Source organism: Ischnura elegans, chromosome 4 (assembly GCF_921293095.1).
Source record: "Ischnura elegans chromosome 4, ioIscEleg1.1, whole genome shotgun sequence".
NCBI classification, from domain to species: Eukaryota; Metazoa; Arthropoda; class Insecta; order Odonata; family Coenagrionidae; genus Ischnura; species Ischnura elegans.
Window position 1 is genome coordinate 110,491,264 of NC_060249.1, and position 17,141 is coordinate 110,508,404.

The 17,141-nt window shown below is 38.2% G+C and overlaps 1 protein-coding gene and 1 long non-coding RNA gene across 2 annotated transcripts in view; one reads left to right on the forward strand and one right to left on the reverse strand.

Moving 5' to 3' along the window:
• Nucleotides 1–17,141, reverse strand: part of LOC124157886 — a 320,618-nt gene that overhangs the window by 246,225 nt on the left and 57,252 nt on the right. The window contains exon 2 of the mRNA XM_046532955.1: nt 14,498–14,706. Within this exon, the coding sequence (XP_046388911.1) occupies nt 14,498–14,706 (209 nt within the window). The remainder of the gene's footprint in view (nt 1–14,497; nt 14,707–17,141) is intronic.
• The window catches only part of LOC124157888, a 124,655-nt gene that overhangs the window by 16,281 nt on the left and 91,233 nt on the right, over nt 1–17,141 (forward strand). The gene's annotated exons all lie outside the window — the stretch shown is intronic.

Consider the following 17,141-nt stretch of genomic DNA (forward strand, 5'->3'; position numbering starts at 1 on the left):
TTCACGGTGATGTATTCAGTTTTAATATACAAACAATCATTAAATGCGCTATTATGGCGAGTGAGTAGTGGAAAAATAACATTTGGATACCTATGAAAAACTTACGATTAAAATTGCAATGATGACAATTTCTTGATTAATTAATTCTAATATTTGGTTGGAAAATATATAAGTTGTTACGGTCCGCTTGCTGATTTATCTTTTATCTTGATAAATCCCCGATTTATTTATCACTTATCCTCTTTCCGTGATCACAGATAGTACCTCAAAGCGAGGCCTAGATTATAAGCTATTGACTCTCCCAGAAAATCAATTGGTTGTTCAGTGGATATGATCATGTCTAGTTTTAAAGTATAATAAACAAGGTATCTAAATAAAATATAGTTTTTTAATATAATTCATAATTTCGGAAGTAGTGTAAATTCAATTCAGGAGTCTAAATATCCAATAGCCAATTGAAAAACTTCCGCAACCACTAAACCCATTGGATACCTTGCTGTTCAGTCTTGGGTCATTCAATTGCTAACCCAAGAGTTGTTGAATGGGTTTGGCGTAGTAATAGTGTATTGGCATGCAACGATGCTCGCAAATGTTTTATGAAACACTCTGGTTTGCATAAAAATGCAGTAAAATCCAGTGGGAATTTTTTCTCTTCCATACGACATGAATTGGCTTGTCATTTGATCATTTTTTTCTTTTCCTCACGTATATTTCTTGCTTGATATTCCCTGCTACAAAATTATTTAGCGAGTTACATGGTTCAAAATATTTTGCTTACGTATCTCCTCATTTGCTTGATTAAAACATTCCATCACTACTTGCTTAGTCAATGATGCTGATGTAAGAATTTAGTTCTTTCAAGTTTAGATTAATTTATTAGCTCGCATTTTAAGCTTATTATTAATTGAATGTTTTTCAGCTTCCAAAAAATTATTTACCACCCAAACACAAGTTTAAATACCTTATCATACGCTATACTTTTTTCACTTGTAATTATTGAGCTCTTGCAGGTATCGGTTAGTAATTGAAACCAATGTCATTACTTTGTAAACGTGGGAGGAAATTCATGACATTGTTTTTTTATGCATGAATTTATGTTGAGCAAATATCTGGCATGTTTTTACGTAATGGAATCCGTAAGATTACTATTTATTTATTTTTTGATGAAAATTAATCCCGACATTCTTATACAAAAAGTTTTCTTTCATTTCTTCAAAAAGCCATCATCAAACTGATCCTCATTTGAAAAGCGTTTCCCGTTTAATTTTTCGAATTATCTTTTCACAGTTTCAGCGCAGTCACAGAGGTCAGCAACTGTTTAATTATATTTAATTTACTTTTTTTCATAAATCAACGCAAATTGGACTGTCACCGCCAGATCTCTACGTTCTCAGAACTGACCGGGAGGAAAAAGATTGAATATTGTGCTTTAAATTCATTTTTATTTTCTCTCAAGCATTGGTTTATGTTACGTGGATAAACTGAGACATAGACTAAGCAGTGGCGAAGCCAGGAATTCTGTTCGGGGGCGGGGGGTCCAAAACCAGGAGGGAAATTTTTTGAAAAACAGGGTACTAAGTAGAGGGTTTTTAACTAATTTTAACACTTTCATAGTCGAAAAAACTTCATTTGTTAAAGAAATATTTTGTAAATTTATGATTTTTTAATAGGTTTTCTTTTAAGAAGGAAAATAATTGCTTTTTTTAATATTTCGGTGGGGGGAGAGGAAGTCCGGGCCCTCCGGACTCCGTCTGGCTATGCCACTGAGACTAAGCAATCCCAGGACTAAAAATAAGACTAAAAGGTGCCGGTCAAAGATCTGAGTGAGTTAGCAAGCAAAAGGTAAAAAGTGTAGACAATCTTAAATGGTGTATTGGAAATGGATTTTTAGTTTTTGTATTTCATTTAAAATTATTGGCGATGACTGCTATTCGTCGTATTTTTTCTAAGTCCTTTAATAATTTGTTTCACGCGTGTGGTATTGTAACAATTGACTGATGCGTTTCTTATGAAAACAGTTTTAAATACATTAAATTACAACTAGTAAAAATTGTATGATGCACTTCATAATTCTTTCCTTAACGTACTCCTAACATAATGGCGAGATGTAGAGAACAATGTACGACTGCTGGGTACATCTGTCCCTGGTGGCGTACGGCATAACAATCCGAGCCGTCTGATGCTGGGGCTCGGCAATATCTGAGAAGAAAGACGGATGAATGACAAACGTTGAATGCAGAAGGGATAAGTATGGTGCTGAGAGAAAAAGCGAGAATTGGCACAAAAGGGGATCGGGGTCAGCGTCGCATTTAAAGGGTCGCACACCCTATTGTCTCCGAACGCCTAGCAACGGGAAACTCTTTTAGAGGGCACACCTTCGGGGGATATGCTGGGATGGGAGACTGCTGCAGACTACGTTAGCGTGAATTCATAAGGGGTATAGGAAACTCCCTCTCAAAACGAGGGATTTAAAGAGAAGAGGATTGCGGAGGATTTTTGTACACAGTGAGAATGCATTTTTTGAGAGGATGGGTTGGGTGTGATATGGCATCAGAGAGAGAGAGAGATCTTGAAAGTTCTCGACAAATTGCTGAATTCATAGAATGAAATCCAATATATATATATGAGATCATAAAATGCCTCCTACACAATCCACCGTTAACGACCGACATAAAAACTGACGGTTGTAAACTTGATGCGTGATGCGTTATTTGCAGCTAGTGCTCCCACGCACCTTGCTTCTCGAATTCGGTGGCCTAAATCGGTATTTTTATTGATGGGATTGTTCAATTCATCGATAGCATTATTGAAGTTTTTCCTGACAGAATGCTTTGGTGATTTTTAATATCAGAATAGGGATTTGCTGCTTCATTTTAAATGTCTATGATCGTCGATATTGGACGATTGCGCAGCACTGATAGCCGCCCATTATCGGAATAACGCAAAAAGAACTAATTCCAATGAGTAAAACCTGTAGCAGTGATAAATGTGAAGTGGGCAATCTTAAACACACTGCAAGTCCGCTCGGACCCTTTGGGGATGGAAGGGTAGGATTGTAGGATGTGATATAGTGGAGCGGAAAATTCTGCCGTTTCATTAGCTTTTTTTGACAAAATTCAGCCAGTGAACCGTATCTTAGTAAACTACAAACGTATAGCGAGCTTTATCGTGTTCAGCGAGGAACTAGAATTTTCTCGAATCCTAAAAAAATCAAGCGTTATTAATGCATTGATAAATGACGTAACTATGAGTGAGTATGGGAAAGAGAGTCAGTCGTCATTCGTGGTGAAAAATAACCACATATTTTCCTACAGATCAGTGCCATCTATCAAAAAATATTGTTTCCCTTAAATATGCGTTATGGGCCTAAACTTGGATTGGTTTTCCTCAGCATAGTTACAATATGTACAAAGGGCATTTCACGGCGCGCTACCATGGTTTCCGAATGAAAAAGGCACGAGTGCTCGAATGATATTAAAACTAGGGTTCTTTTTTACGATGGGTTTTGTTCGGGAAGGGACGTACCTAAAGGCTCATGGGTCCAAGAAACAAAAGAGATCGCATTATGTGCACTGAGTGACACACTTTCGCTCGGGCTGACGCTTGCTCACTCCTGGGTCATTCCGGATCGGTCGCCTAAGGGTGCGATATTGAGGATGTACAAAGAGAATAATCCACGTGTTTCGACGCTATGAAGAGAGCATTGCCATCGAGCAATGCATCGAGATGTTTTCTTTACACCTCTCCCTTGCGCATGTTGGCGAGATGGCAGTTTTGTAAGGGCGATGGACATAGGGGAAAGTAGAGAAATTTGGGTACAAGTGAAATTATTTTCTCGTATCAAACTTGTAGCTAAACATGTCTGTTATTAGTTTACCTCTAATTTCGATGTCTTGAGCAAATGCTGTTTCACATATATCATTAGAAAGTTCTCTTTATGATGTATTTTACCTTTTAAGTGTTGGCAATGCTCTTTTCTAATTCTCAATAGAGAATTAGTATAGCGGGTCGTCTTTTTGTTCTGATTATAATTCAGTGACTATGTAAGCCTATACGAGCGTGAGATTTTAATTTGAACGAGTTCTTGTGCCCTGAAGAATGCAGCTCGGTAGGGATTAAGATGATTCCATTGCCCATTGCTGAGAGAAATTTTATGTTGTCACCCGTGGTAAATAGTTTTTTTCTTGTTATTTTTCAGTAACTGTATACATTGTGATTAAGAGGACATAAAATGAATAGCCGCTAAGCCTATAGCTTTTAGCTTTGTACTAAATATGTGTGTTTTCAGTTTCAAAAATCTCTGCGTAAGTTGCCAGTATGGTAAAAATAGCGGCTTTGCTAAAGACAAAAACATCGATGCAAGACATTACGATGGCTGCAATTAAAAAAATATATGGTTTAAAACCGAAGCGAAAACTGTTTGACGAGCTCATTCGGAAGGGGGAAAAATTCAAATTTCCGTTTTGTTACTTTAATGAGACAGAACATATGGCGAGAAGCCTGAACTGTGAAAGCACCGTGTGATGTGGTGAGGCATGATGCTGAAATTTTTGTTGATTTCGACACACATCCGGTATATGTAATTGCGTGGGAATTAGAGAAAAGAAATCTCTTTCAGCGAGAAAGAAAAGAAGGAAGCATTAAATTCCCAAAAAAACATGAGATTAGGGGCCGAAAAAAAGGCTTAGACGGAAGAGGTAGAAAAACGTCAAAAAAAAAAAAAACAAAAAAATGAAGGGCAAGGTTATCAATTCGGAAAGCGTGTGGGCGACAGGCGGGGAGTGAAAAGAGAGGAGGGAGGGAGAGAGAGAGGGGAGGGGGGAAGTGGACGGAGGAAGAAAGTCAAAGAGTCGAAAGATATGAGCGGACGGCGAGCTGAAATAGACGAGCGGGACATTTCCCAAGGTCGCAGAAGAATGTTCATTTCATTCCACCAGGGCCGGCCCCTCGCGTTATACTTTTTTCTACTTTATTTTATACTCTTCTCAAAGATAAAAAATGGTCCCTCAGGCGTCAGGGTTGTTGGAGAAAGGGAGGAACACAAGGGATGGGCTCAAAAGAGAGGTGGAAGGTGGGAAGATTGCAGAACGGAGGAGGAGAGGAGGGAAGGAAAGTAAAACAGCGGAAGTTGTGGGAGGGAGTCGAAAGGAAAGGGTTAAAGAAGAGGCCGAATGAAAAAGAAAAAAAAAAGAGCTTCGGCAAAGAGGGTAAAAAATGCCCTGGCGGAAAAAAATACAGAGGAGGTGGGTAGAGAAAGGGATCCAGGCCCCCTCGCTTTTTTTTAATGGCGTTAGGAATGGCGAGAAGAGGGAGGGGTGTGTGTGGAGGGACAGCGTAGTGAAACCCTCGCATTGGTGCGGTACGAGGCGAAGCAAGGGAGGAAGTTGCAGGCGAAGGTGGACGGTGGCAGGGGGAGGGAAGGGTCAAAGGGAAAGTCTGAAGAGATAAGGCGGAGGAGGGGGTAGCTCGCCGAGGGTGCATTCCTTCGACGTAGATGGCGAATAATGGCAAAAGTGATCACGAGGGGGAGATGGGTTTTTCCGGGCAAGAGGGTTTTTTTTAGAGGGGGACAGATGGGGTGGGGTAGGTCGTATTATTTGGGGTGGAAAGAAATGGTCCACCCCACTCAAGGGGGAGACTAGTAGAGGGATGAGGGAAGTTACGAGAGTACACCGGCACGCGGAAGGGACGTGAACCAGAAGAAGGGGTTGGAGATGCGCACGGGGGCTGGCGAAAATTGCGAATTTGTTGCGATACCCTTAGGGAGACGATGAAAGTGGGGGAGGAAAAAATGCCAAAGTAAAATATTTAACGTATTTCGAGAGTGTATTTCATGAAAAGGTGGGAATTTATTAAGGACCATTAAGGTAATTGATGATTGCTATAAATATTATAATCGGTTCGTATCTTAGTTGTAATTAAATTATTTATTGAATAATGAACATAGTTTATCATGATAAATATTTTAAAATTGTTTATATATATTGTATTATAATTGTATTTATATATTTATTGAATTATGAACATAGTTTATCATGATAAATATTTTAAAATTGTTTATATATATTGTATTATAATTGTATTTATATATTTATTGAATAATGAACATAGTTTATCATGATAAATATTTTAAAATTGGCCCTTCATTGTTCTTTTGCAATGTATCAGGGTTTCATTATTCTCTTCCCTATCTTTGACGCTGAAGTAATAGCTTTTCAAATGATAATTTGCTATCCTCTGAAAAAATAAATGTTTAATCCTTTGCGGTCAATTTGCTATTCGCGTAGTCTGGTCTAAATTATTTTTAGGATAAATAGAAATACTTGACATAATTAATTGATAACCATTTAAATTTCTTATTTAATGGTTTCGAGTGGAAATCGAGTAGTTGTAATATTATGCACATCTAATCGAAGAGTTTATTGTCTTTATAGTCGTTGAACTTTTTTAATCTGTGATATATCTCTTGAAACATTACCCATGTACATATAATCGAAGGCCCTTTTCATGTCGAGCTTATCTCGAAGTTATCTGATACTACCATTAGGTACGTCGAGTCAGCCTCGACATTGGACTGTAAAGGGTCAAAGAAGGTAGTTAAAGAAAAAGGATAGAAATTTATGGCATGAGTAATTCTCACTAATAAGAAGGAACTCGGGAATCAATTTAAGCAACTCAAATGCTTGTTATACGGGAATTGAAAATTTTGAGGAACATAAGCGGGAAGGTTTGAAGAAATGGATCGTGTAGGGATTTACCATAATAATAAATCACATACATTGCAGAATGGAAATTAGCTGAAAAGAAGACCGGAATAGAACAAGATTTTTACAAGATTGATGATAAAAGATCATTAGAATCGCCGTAGACTTTATACCATCGAGAAAAAAACTCGGGGCAGATTTCCGTAAAAATGGAGATTTTCATTATAAGTTTGGAACAAACGGGAGGGAGCCTATTACGCGAGCAAGAAGAAAGCGAAAAACGCCAGTTGATTCGATATATACTTTTTATTTTTTCTGCTTGAGTTGCAATCTTCAACACCGAGGAGGGAGGATGAAAATATGATTAAGGCGCACGAGATGTGGTCAAGGAGGGTACTGTGAAATATAAGGTAAACAAAGAATAAAGAAACGAGAAAGACCATGCTAGGCGGGAACTTGATGGGCGAGGAGTGGATGCTATTAGAGAAAATGAGGAGGAATACGGTGTACATTGAACAAGTACCAAGAGAAGAAGGTATGCTGCGATGAAGGGTAAGATGTTGAATAAGCAAAGAAGGTTGCGAAGGGGAACAGAGTTAATGGATTGAATGAAGTGAAATAGGACTTATGTCGAATGAAAGAAGGACGTGAAATGTGTGGAGGACTGGCTGGTGAGGTCAGTGGAATGTTTCGTGCTTGACCAAATGCAAAGTGGTTGATCCCATGAAATTATGATAGATACGTGATACTTCTTATTTTCCTCTCATCTTCTATAATTCTGCCAACAGTATCCTTTATCAATATGATCGCCTTTAAATTTGTCTTTAAAATAATAACACTGTGTTACCTACCATGAAAAAAGTTCGTTCATATTGTAAAATAGGAAAAAAATCTAAATCATCCCCTGTGCTCGATCCAGGATATCCCAATCAGGCGCTTTGAGCTTTGGGTAACCAAAAAAGGTATTATTGCACATAAAAAGATGATTGAAACTGTAATTCTAACGGAATTGCATTTCCAAAAGGTAGCATAGCCGGTTGTATGTCATCAAAGTCTCAAGGCGATGGTCGATTGTTGAGCTGAAGAGGTGTCACTCTGCTTCAAATCGTATACAACCAATAATTTTCCTGCTGGTAGCATTTACGGTTTCTCGTAACACTGGAAGGTGCAATTAAAAATACCATGGACGAAAACAATTATCTTCCTGGAAATGTGCTCGAACTAAGATCTCTAGATTTTCTCCATTAAGGTCCTACCTGTCCGCAGTTGTACCCAAAACTATGTTCTGGCATTAGATTATTACGATTCTCTCGCTTGGAACGCAGTATTGCGTAAATAAAGTCTGTGTACATGATGTATATATTTTCTGGGTTTATAATATATTTTCCTTTTATATCTTAAGAATAATTTCTTTAGCTTTTTCTTAAGGCTATGATCGATCAAGAAAATATTTTTCAGTGAACCAATAAACTGGTAAATGTTTCTAGGAATATTAAAATATTAGATTAGGTTTATTCTAAAAATGTAAAACTCCCTAAGTGCTCCAAAGTTTTTTCTAATCATCTAAAATACATATTTAATCTCATTACCGATAATATTTTTGGACTTCAACATATACCATTCTTCTTTGTAAGTCTTACCTCATTCACTTGATCATTCATGAATATTCTGATGTATCTAACGCAAGTCATAGCGAGTGAAATACACTAACAATGCAATGAACACTAATGAAATAATTTTGCGAAGAATTCCTTCATTATTTGCCTTTTTTACTGGTGCACACATTTTTATTGACGGACCATGAGTACATTACCTTCCGCCTGTAATCACCTTAATGGCGAAATTCAGAGCATGTTAAAACGCGGTTCCGGATGAAGCTAAGTTTATCACTGTTATTGAAGGAGAAATTGGAAACTGGGAACGATATCCTTACGTTCACGTTCATAGCTGGCCAGAATGATAATTAAATTTAGCATGCGAGACTTCTCACACACTCGAAGAATGCGGTGGATCCCACGGTACGGAAATTACGTACACCCTGCGGCGGGGAAAATATAAGAAACACAAACCTGTGGGGTGGGAGCGATGCGGAGGAAACCTCGTTTTGTGGCTTCGAACGTGCCTAACGTGGTAGTTTAAATTAGGGGCAGCATATCGCGTAAATGGAAGGGGAGGGAAATGGGTTTCTGCGAGTATAACGGATACGGTTGCGGCGTCGGGGAGAAGTTTGATGGGGTGGAGTGACCGGAAGGGGAGGCCCGTAAATGGATGGTCCGGAGAAGGAAGTGAAGGGGGCGGGGCAGATGGGTAGTTTGTGCCCGGGATGGGAGCATGGCGTGGGGGTGGGAGATTTCTACGTGGCGAGGATAAGCTCTGGTTTTATGGCGAAGGAATGAGGGAGCGCGAGATAACTGGGTGTTATAGATGAGGATATTGTGCCGAAATGAAGAGAAAATGAAAAAAAGGAACACCTTGATTCCAATGTGATGGAAATAAAATACCGAATCTAAAACATATTACAGTAGTTAATGCTCACTTAGTTTTGTTTTGACAGGAAATTGGTCCTATAATATTTCATATATTTACTAAGAATATACGAGTTATAAAAGTTATTGACTTTGAATTATTATTGGAAGAATTTAACTCTCAGAAGTTATCAACAATTCAAACACTGAACATAATAAATAAAATCAAGGTTAAAAGCTGTTGCATCACCTCCGTCATTTGATAAATTCGAAAAATTATAAGTTTTCATGAAGTTAATGGTTAAAAAAATTGTTGAAAAATGAGATGTTCAGAGAATCGAGCGGGAGTTCTATCACACCATCAGGATCATTTTATTGAAATCGGTGATAAGGTTTATGATAAGGTATATGATTTTTGTTTGAGAGCCAATTTGAATACCGTACATATAATTGAGATTATTATTTTCTCTAGGACATAAAAAAATTCTGTGAAAGATTTTTTGAGATCTCTTAGCTCTTGAGCAGAAAAATAGGCAGAGAGTAGAAACGGAACGATGGGTTTTGTTGGTATAGGATATTAATGTTTAAGGGGTGGAGACAGATCTCTGGGAGATGTATGAGGGGAGGAAATTTGCCTGAAGGAGAGATAAACAGCGTGGCCCGTGACGTCGGAGCGGGAATTATGAAAGGGAATGGGGAAGGGGGTTACATGGTTAAGCCAACGGTCGCGCGGAAATAATGAAAAAAAAGAAGAATGTCCCGGGGTACGAAGGGAGAGGGGGGGGGGAAAGATGTCATGACGTCAGATGCAGGTGAGCGGTAATTTGCAGAGGGCTTGGGACGCTGTAGGTAGGAGGGGGTTTTTCGTGATATGAGTGGTTGGAGGAAATTGGAGTATGATAAGGGTGAAGGGGGTTGGGTAGGGAAAAAAAGCTGGAGTTGGATTTAGGGGAAGATTGTGAGGAGTAGGTACGGGTGCGCTGGTGGCGGAGTAACGAGTGAGAATATCCGCGGAGGGAGAGGGCGCTCTGATGTGCAAAGGCGAGGAAAGGCCGCGTCGGGAGGGAGCTCGTTGATTTTTGCACGTACCACCACCGCTGTTGAAAGGCCGTAAAGAGTAATCGTGATGGAATCGGAGAAATGAGGATTACAAGCTTCTGCTGCTGTTGAGGGCAAACGCCAACCCTTCTTTCCAACGGAATAGCGAGGTTGTTACCTTTTTCACTGATCCATAAACGTTTGAAACGAGAGAAATGTGTCTGCAAGTAAAAAATCACGTTTTTTGATTTGTGGCTCACAACTGATGAAAAAATGGTTGATGGGAAAATGCTTATATCACCGTTTAAGTTTCTTTCCATTGCTCGTAAACGGTTGTTTGCTTCGTGATTACGCGAGAAGATTGTTTGCAAAGTAGTTGCAAATGCGAGGTGTGCGGATGATGGGGATTGAGATTACCGTAAAATTCTTTAAGTTTTACCTGCCAATTGAAAATCGTGAAATCGAATCCCAGCAGTGATGATTTCTACCTCTATGGGAGTGCACTTGAAATATTATCCTTCCTACAGGGCGTAACGCGCGTTTGCGTACCTCTGTTTCGTTTTTTCCCAGCGGTACCCGAAGAAGTTGTGAAGAAATGGAAATGGCATAATCAGTTGCAATGATATGTGGAAATTTATACAGAGATTCATGGTTTTATTAAGGTCTTCAGTCTTATTTATCAAGCCATGCTCGTTTTAATTGCATTCCATCAGAATATTATTTCCTTATGAGGAGATACAAAATTCCTTGCAATTACTGGAAATACTTTTAGTCTGCTGTTGTTTAATTATGAGCGTCGATATAATTTTTTCAGCGACTGCTAGCATATTACTTGTGATAGGAAGTGAATATTGAAATATGATTCAACTTAATATTTTTGCAAGTCTGCCGTTTAGTTCAGCGTTACTGCCGTCATAGGATTTGTTGGACCACTGTATCTTAATTGACATTACGGCAGGCTTCGTTTTTTCGTTTTTTCCTGAATTCCACTCTCCTACAATCCATCGGTCTTAAGAGCCAACTGTAGAGACCGAAGAATATTGATACTGAATAAATAAGTTTTCATAACCTGAATTAACTTTTTAACTTGAGCTAAAATTGACTTTTAAAGTGTCATTAGTAGCCTAAACAATACAGAGCAATTTTGTAGCTTCTGCGAAATTTTGTATTATTTATTTACTTTAAAAGATTCGTTTAGCTCCTAACGCCTGAGATTCTAGAAGTTTAGATTTAGTTAAGGTGAGGTTGACGGCTGTATTTCATTGCTCTTTCCTGGGGACAATATTATGTGTAAATAATCAATATATATCACGTAAAAATTGGAATTAACTTAGAGAAGAGAATTATATTAAAGCTAATCAAGGGAAAGATGAGGATTTAAAATGAAACCTCGTTTTTCGGTCAAATAACGTGGGCAGCCGTAACAATATTGTGGGAATTATTGATGAGCGCGCTTTTCGGTTTTAAATCAAGCCGTTTGCGCTTGCTGGGAGGCACAAGTAATCGATTGGTGAAAGTTTTATTGAAATTCTACCGGGCAGAATGGAATTCGAGGCGAGTGCAAACAAACCGCATTTATCATCCCCTTTATTAATGTTGACAATGACACCGGCAGCCGCGGTATTTTGGTCCATGACCCACGGGCCGCAGTCTCCTGCTCACTTACCCCCTTCCCTTACCTACCTTTTCCCTCCCCCACCCCATGTTTCCCCATTGTTCTAGTCGGGGCCCACCAATTCGCAGCGAGGCCAACGAGCCAGCGATTGATGTTTTCCATTCCGTCCCTTCGACGTCCTTCCCCAGCGAAAGAATATTGCCCTAAATTCCCGAGGACAAAGCACGATCACAACGCACGGAAAAAGAAACGGCTGTCCATCCAGCAAGTCTTCAAATTCCCGTGTACATCATCAAGGAAAAAAAATGAAAACACTCATCCATTCCTGTACGATAGACGTACTGGAGTGTGGTGTACCGTCGTTGCAATTCGTTCCCGAATTTCTGGTATTTTTGGACACGACTCGGCTTCTTCTCCATCGAAAAGCAATGGGAAATATTAACAGTTGTCAAAAGGAACCGTCAGCACCGATAAGTCGTTGCTATTCATCTCGGTTTCCTCTCGTTTTGATGGGGAAAAAATATCTCGTGTAGGTATTTTATGTCGGATCAGTTTACATTTATTTTCTATTTTCTTCAAGTGTTCAGTGTTTTAAAGTCATAAAATGTCAATTTGATAGTAACGTCCCTCTCAATATCCCTACCTTATATATTCAACATTCTAGTTCTCTGGTATACGATGACGAATCTCAAGTTGTATACTTACGGGAAATATATTTTATTTCTCCAAGGACTCTCGCTTTGAAATCATTTTCCCAGAGTATGAAGCCACGGAGATCCGTTTTTTTGAGAAATGAGTTACGCCGATGTTTTGACATACATTGTCACGAAGATTGGTTGATGAAAAAATACCCTTTGGTGGAGCATTTCAATTGAAAACGAACGGATGGTAGGGTCGTGGGACCTGCTATTTTATTATCATTCAGAATTCGACTGGTACTTCACGGTAAGGATGGAGTACGAAAGTTATCAAATATACAATTTAAAATTACAACGATAAATTAAAATGCAAGCGGAATACATTTTTGCACCTCTTTAAATAAAAAAGGATCACTGTAAAATTCAGTAGCTGTATCTAATAACTGATCGCATGGATAACAGCACAATATTTAGGATAATAAACTGAATACATATAATATACTGAAAGCTTTTGAGACGGTTTAGAAATAATATACTTTTATTTTGACTTAATAATCTGCGGACTGGTCTACAGTGAAATTAACCTGGACTCAAACAAGGATTCCGTACTTTTTGCCGAGTACTTCAAAACAATGAAATTACGGACGTCCTCTACTCCACAGTGGATTTTTGATGGCCACGAAGATCAGAACGCTGTTTTGCTACCATAAATATTTTCATTAATGATATGTATAATTTACGGGATCTTGGTTACGGACCCGGTCGAGTTAAATACTTTTTATTTCATTACATCTGCAATCTATATGGTTTCGATATGATAGTTATTATGTAAGCGTCGGCACCTTCCGGGGGTCAAGGTGCAAAATGGGAAAGTATTTATTTGGCTATCTAGTGTTTAGAATCTTCAATGGGATAAAGCTGTTGACGGGCATGAGGCGCGCAGATAGGCATTATGACTAGGGGATGTTTAAGGCGCAAATAATACTGGGTGGCCTGGGGGTATGGAATACGGGAGTTGAGAGTGCCGTCCCCCAGAAAATGTTTAAGATAAATGGTTCAAAATGGTGAGTTTTACGGCTTTCTGAGGGATATTTTACTTTGCGTTACATTATTCTGTTAGTAATATTTCTCCAATTAAGTAAAATTGATAACATTTTAAAAGATCTCCGAGTTCTAGAGGGGGTATTATCCCCCAAAACTCCCCCTCGCTGTTCCACTGACGGGCAGTGATTTTTTCATGGCGTAATGTGCAATCGTCTTCAAGGAGAATCGCAGTAGGTACTCCTCTTAAATGTCATAGCCCATGAACGCCTTCGCTCTCTTGGTATCTAAAACCTTCAGAGAAACATTTAAACATTTTTACGGAAACTTAGCGTATGGATGTTTAAAACTTTAAATTAATTTTAAATTACGAACAAATTGATAGGTAACAGTAAGCTTATAAAGCACCATATTTTGTCAAGCGCCGGATGTGTAGGACTTCCAAGGTGACTGGAGTCTCACTCTACCCACATCAGCTGGAAAGTCAATCTTTGAAAAGTTAACGCATGTTTAGCAGAGTATAGTGAAAAATGTAACATGATCATTATGTTTTAGTATGAATTGGGTATAAAATAAGTTATGTCAATAATTTACTTGAAATATAGCAATCAAATATGATCATCTCTAGCAAATGTATTTGGGTTTTTATGAATTTGGGTAGGCACGTTTGTTTGGTGATACTGTTGAATGTGAGTGCGCACTGCGTCAATCATTAAACAATATTACCATTACCAATGAACACACAAGCTGATTTCAAGTTTGTGGCGACATCAACATGAAGTGTTTGGACAAATGCAAAAATGGGATGACGATCGTAGTTTCCAGCGCAATTCCGTTTCTTTTAGTTCTCTCTCCTGGCGGAAAAATTCGCATTCTTAGCATCGTAATATAAGTACAATGCTCTAAGTGCAAAGCATACGACAAATTGCAGCATGCTATCTGTCAGTTTCAATGTGTGCGAACAAATTATTGTGTGCAATTACAAGAAGTACTTACGTCTAGCTTCGCTCCGGGAATGGAGAAGTTCCGGAAGGGCGGGTTCCTCCCTCGCACGAACTGGAAGAGTTTTCGGTCTCCGTCCTTGAGCCACTCCACCTTGTGCAGGAGTGCGCGGTCCACGCTGTGGTTACACGTCAGCACAGCCGATTCCCCGCGCATCACGTACGGCGGCGCGTGCAGCTTCACGTGGAAAGCGCCTACGCCGCCTGCCGATTGGAGAAAATATAACTGCAACAATTATTCACCTCAATTTCACATTCACAAATTACACTTGTCAATTAGCATTCAAATGCTTACATCACCAATATTTGCATACAATCATTATATACATTTATCTTTGGGAGCGTCCAAACTTTTCATCGATATTTCATCCAGTGTTCAAACATTTTACTCACCACGCCACCGAGCTATCTGCTATAAATAATCTCATCTATGTTTAGTGTGATACATACAATCATTGATTAGTAGATTGCTATAAATTTAATCATGCTCGATAAAATATATTTTACTGCAATACCACTTTTACCGTACAAGCTATTGTATTGTAATTAGTATGTAAACAAGATGATTCAATGTAAGTCACTTATGTGCGTATTTATTCAAAGATTTACCACGAGGATAAGAAATTAGTACTCATTACTTTATTCTAACGTTTTATAGCTCATCCTATTGAGAACATTATTGGTATTATTATAGTAGTATTACAGGTAACAAAGGTGATGGTATAGGGTTGCCCTCAACCACAATAAATCCTCTGGAACCGGATACGTGATTATTTCAATTAGTATAATACCGATAGAAAATATTAGCCAAAATAAATGCACCGAATCACATTAAACGTAGATGAGATTATTTATAGCAGAGAGCTTGATGGCGTGGTGAGTAAAAAGTTTGAATACTGGGTGAAATATCGATGAAAAGTTTGGACGCTCTCAAAGATAAATTTTCACGGTAAGAGGTGGCCTAGCAAAATTTAATGCCCGTTATCTTAAAGATTTACATTTCATCCTTATGAAGCCAACCACCTAGGATTGTGGTGAAGCACTGAGTGGTTAGGAAGGTATTTTAATAAAGTTGTGTGGCAGTACAAAATAATGAACAAATAAATTTATATTCAGACACAACGCAAATGTGAGATCCCTCCATATCTCACACGGCACTTCATTCGCACCAAGTTGTGCAAAATTTATTTTTATTGACGCTGAAAAGTGATGGATCTCCTTTCTACTGAGAGGGATTAAGGGTAATTAAATAAGAGACTTAAGGTACTTACATGCCTTTCAGATCATATTGAGACCACTTTACATAAACACTTTCGGAAGTGGTAGTAATCTTGTTTGCTAAATAAATTTGACCGTCCTGAAGGAAACTCAACTCATTTTTATTTTGCTCCCAAGAGGACTGAAAATCATATTTTCTGTCTTTCACTTTGGAAGATTCAGTGAACGAGATAAGAGGATTAAATCGTGGAAGTGGTGTGAAAATATTTAATCTTGTATCGATTTCCTCCACCGAAGGAAAATCGTGTTCAAAAGTGAGAAGTTGCTGATGCAGCTATCGTAGATTATTCGAAGTATCTGAGTTAACCTTCGTGGCAATCTTAATAAGAGTATATATTAATATTTTTTTGGATTATTTTATTTTTCAGTTAAATTTTCTCCATATTTAATCAAGAATAGGCTGTAAATAAAGTATATTTTCATAGCACAAAGTGTATTTTAATGCCAATAACATTTTGGTAGTAAAGATATTTATTGGTTTCATTGCGAGTTTACCTTATTACGAACTGAAACAGCTTGAACGGTACTTAAATATGGGGTTATAATCCAATTAAATGGACGGTTTATTGCGCGGGTTTAATGCTGTGTACTGCGTGGGAGCAGGCACATCAAACCTCGCTTCATTGTGAGATGGCGTAATGGAATCGATTTGGATACTCCTATTAAAGCGTCAGATGATTATTTGAGCCATCTGATCCATTAAATTTCCCACGCTTTTATCCTTGCTCCAAATTACTGTTGCATACATTTTTTGCCGTGTGTTATACTTCAAAGCATAGGAACTTTATTTTCTTTTAGCCATAGAATTGGACTGGAGCCACGTTAAACGAGATATTAAATTGAGTGAAAAGCGTCAAAAAGGGTATAGAGGAAGGGGTAGACAGATTTGGTTGGAATTCCCTTTTAAATAATTACATTATTCGTGAAATTCCTGGCTACTGTGCAGCAGTTTAGTACTTGGATGCGAGAAAAGTTAAGACCTAATAATTCTTGGGTCATGAAAAAGAAGTAAGTAACTGAGCTTTCTCTTTGTAAGCGAGATACGAATAATCCTTACTTCGAAGCTGCGGTCCACAAAATCATTGCATATTCAGATCAAATTCTGAACTATACCACTTCATTCTTCTAAATAAAAATAAATACTACTACTTTCCTGCATTATACCTTCTCATGTATATGGAAGAGGCACAATTATCGTCCATTAAAATAAATAAGAAACTGTTAATCGATAATCACCGATTGCTACGCTGAAAAATGTTGATTTCATTTGATATATTTTTTATTGACTCAGAATTTTTGGAATTTGAACTTTAATTTAATGCTTACAACACACAGCACATTAAAAATGTACTCAATTCTCA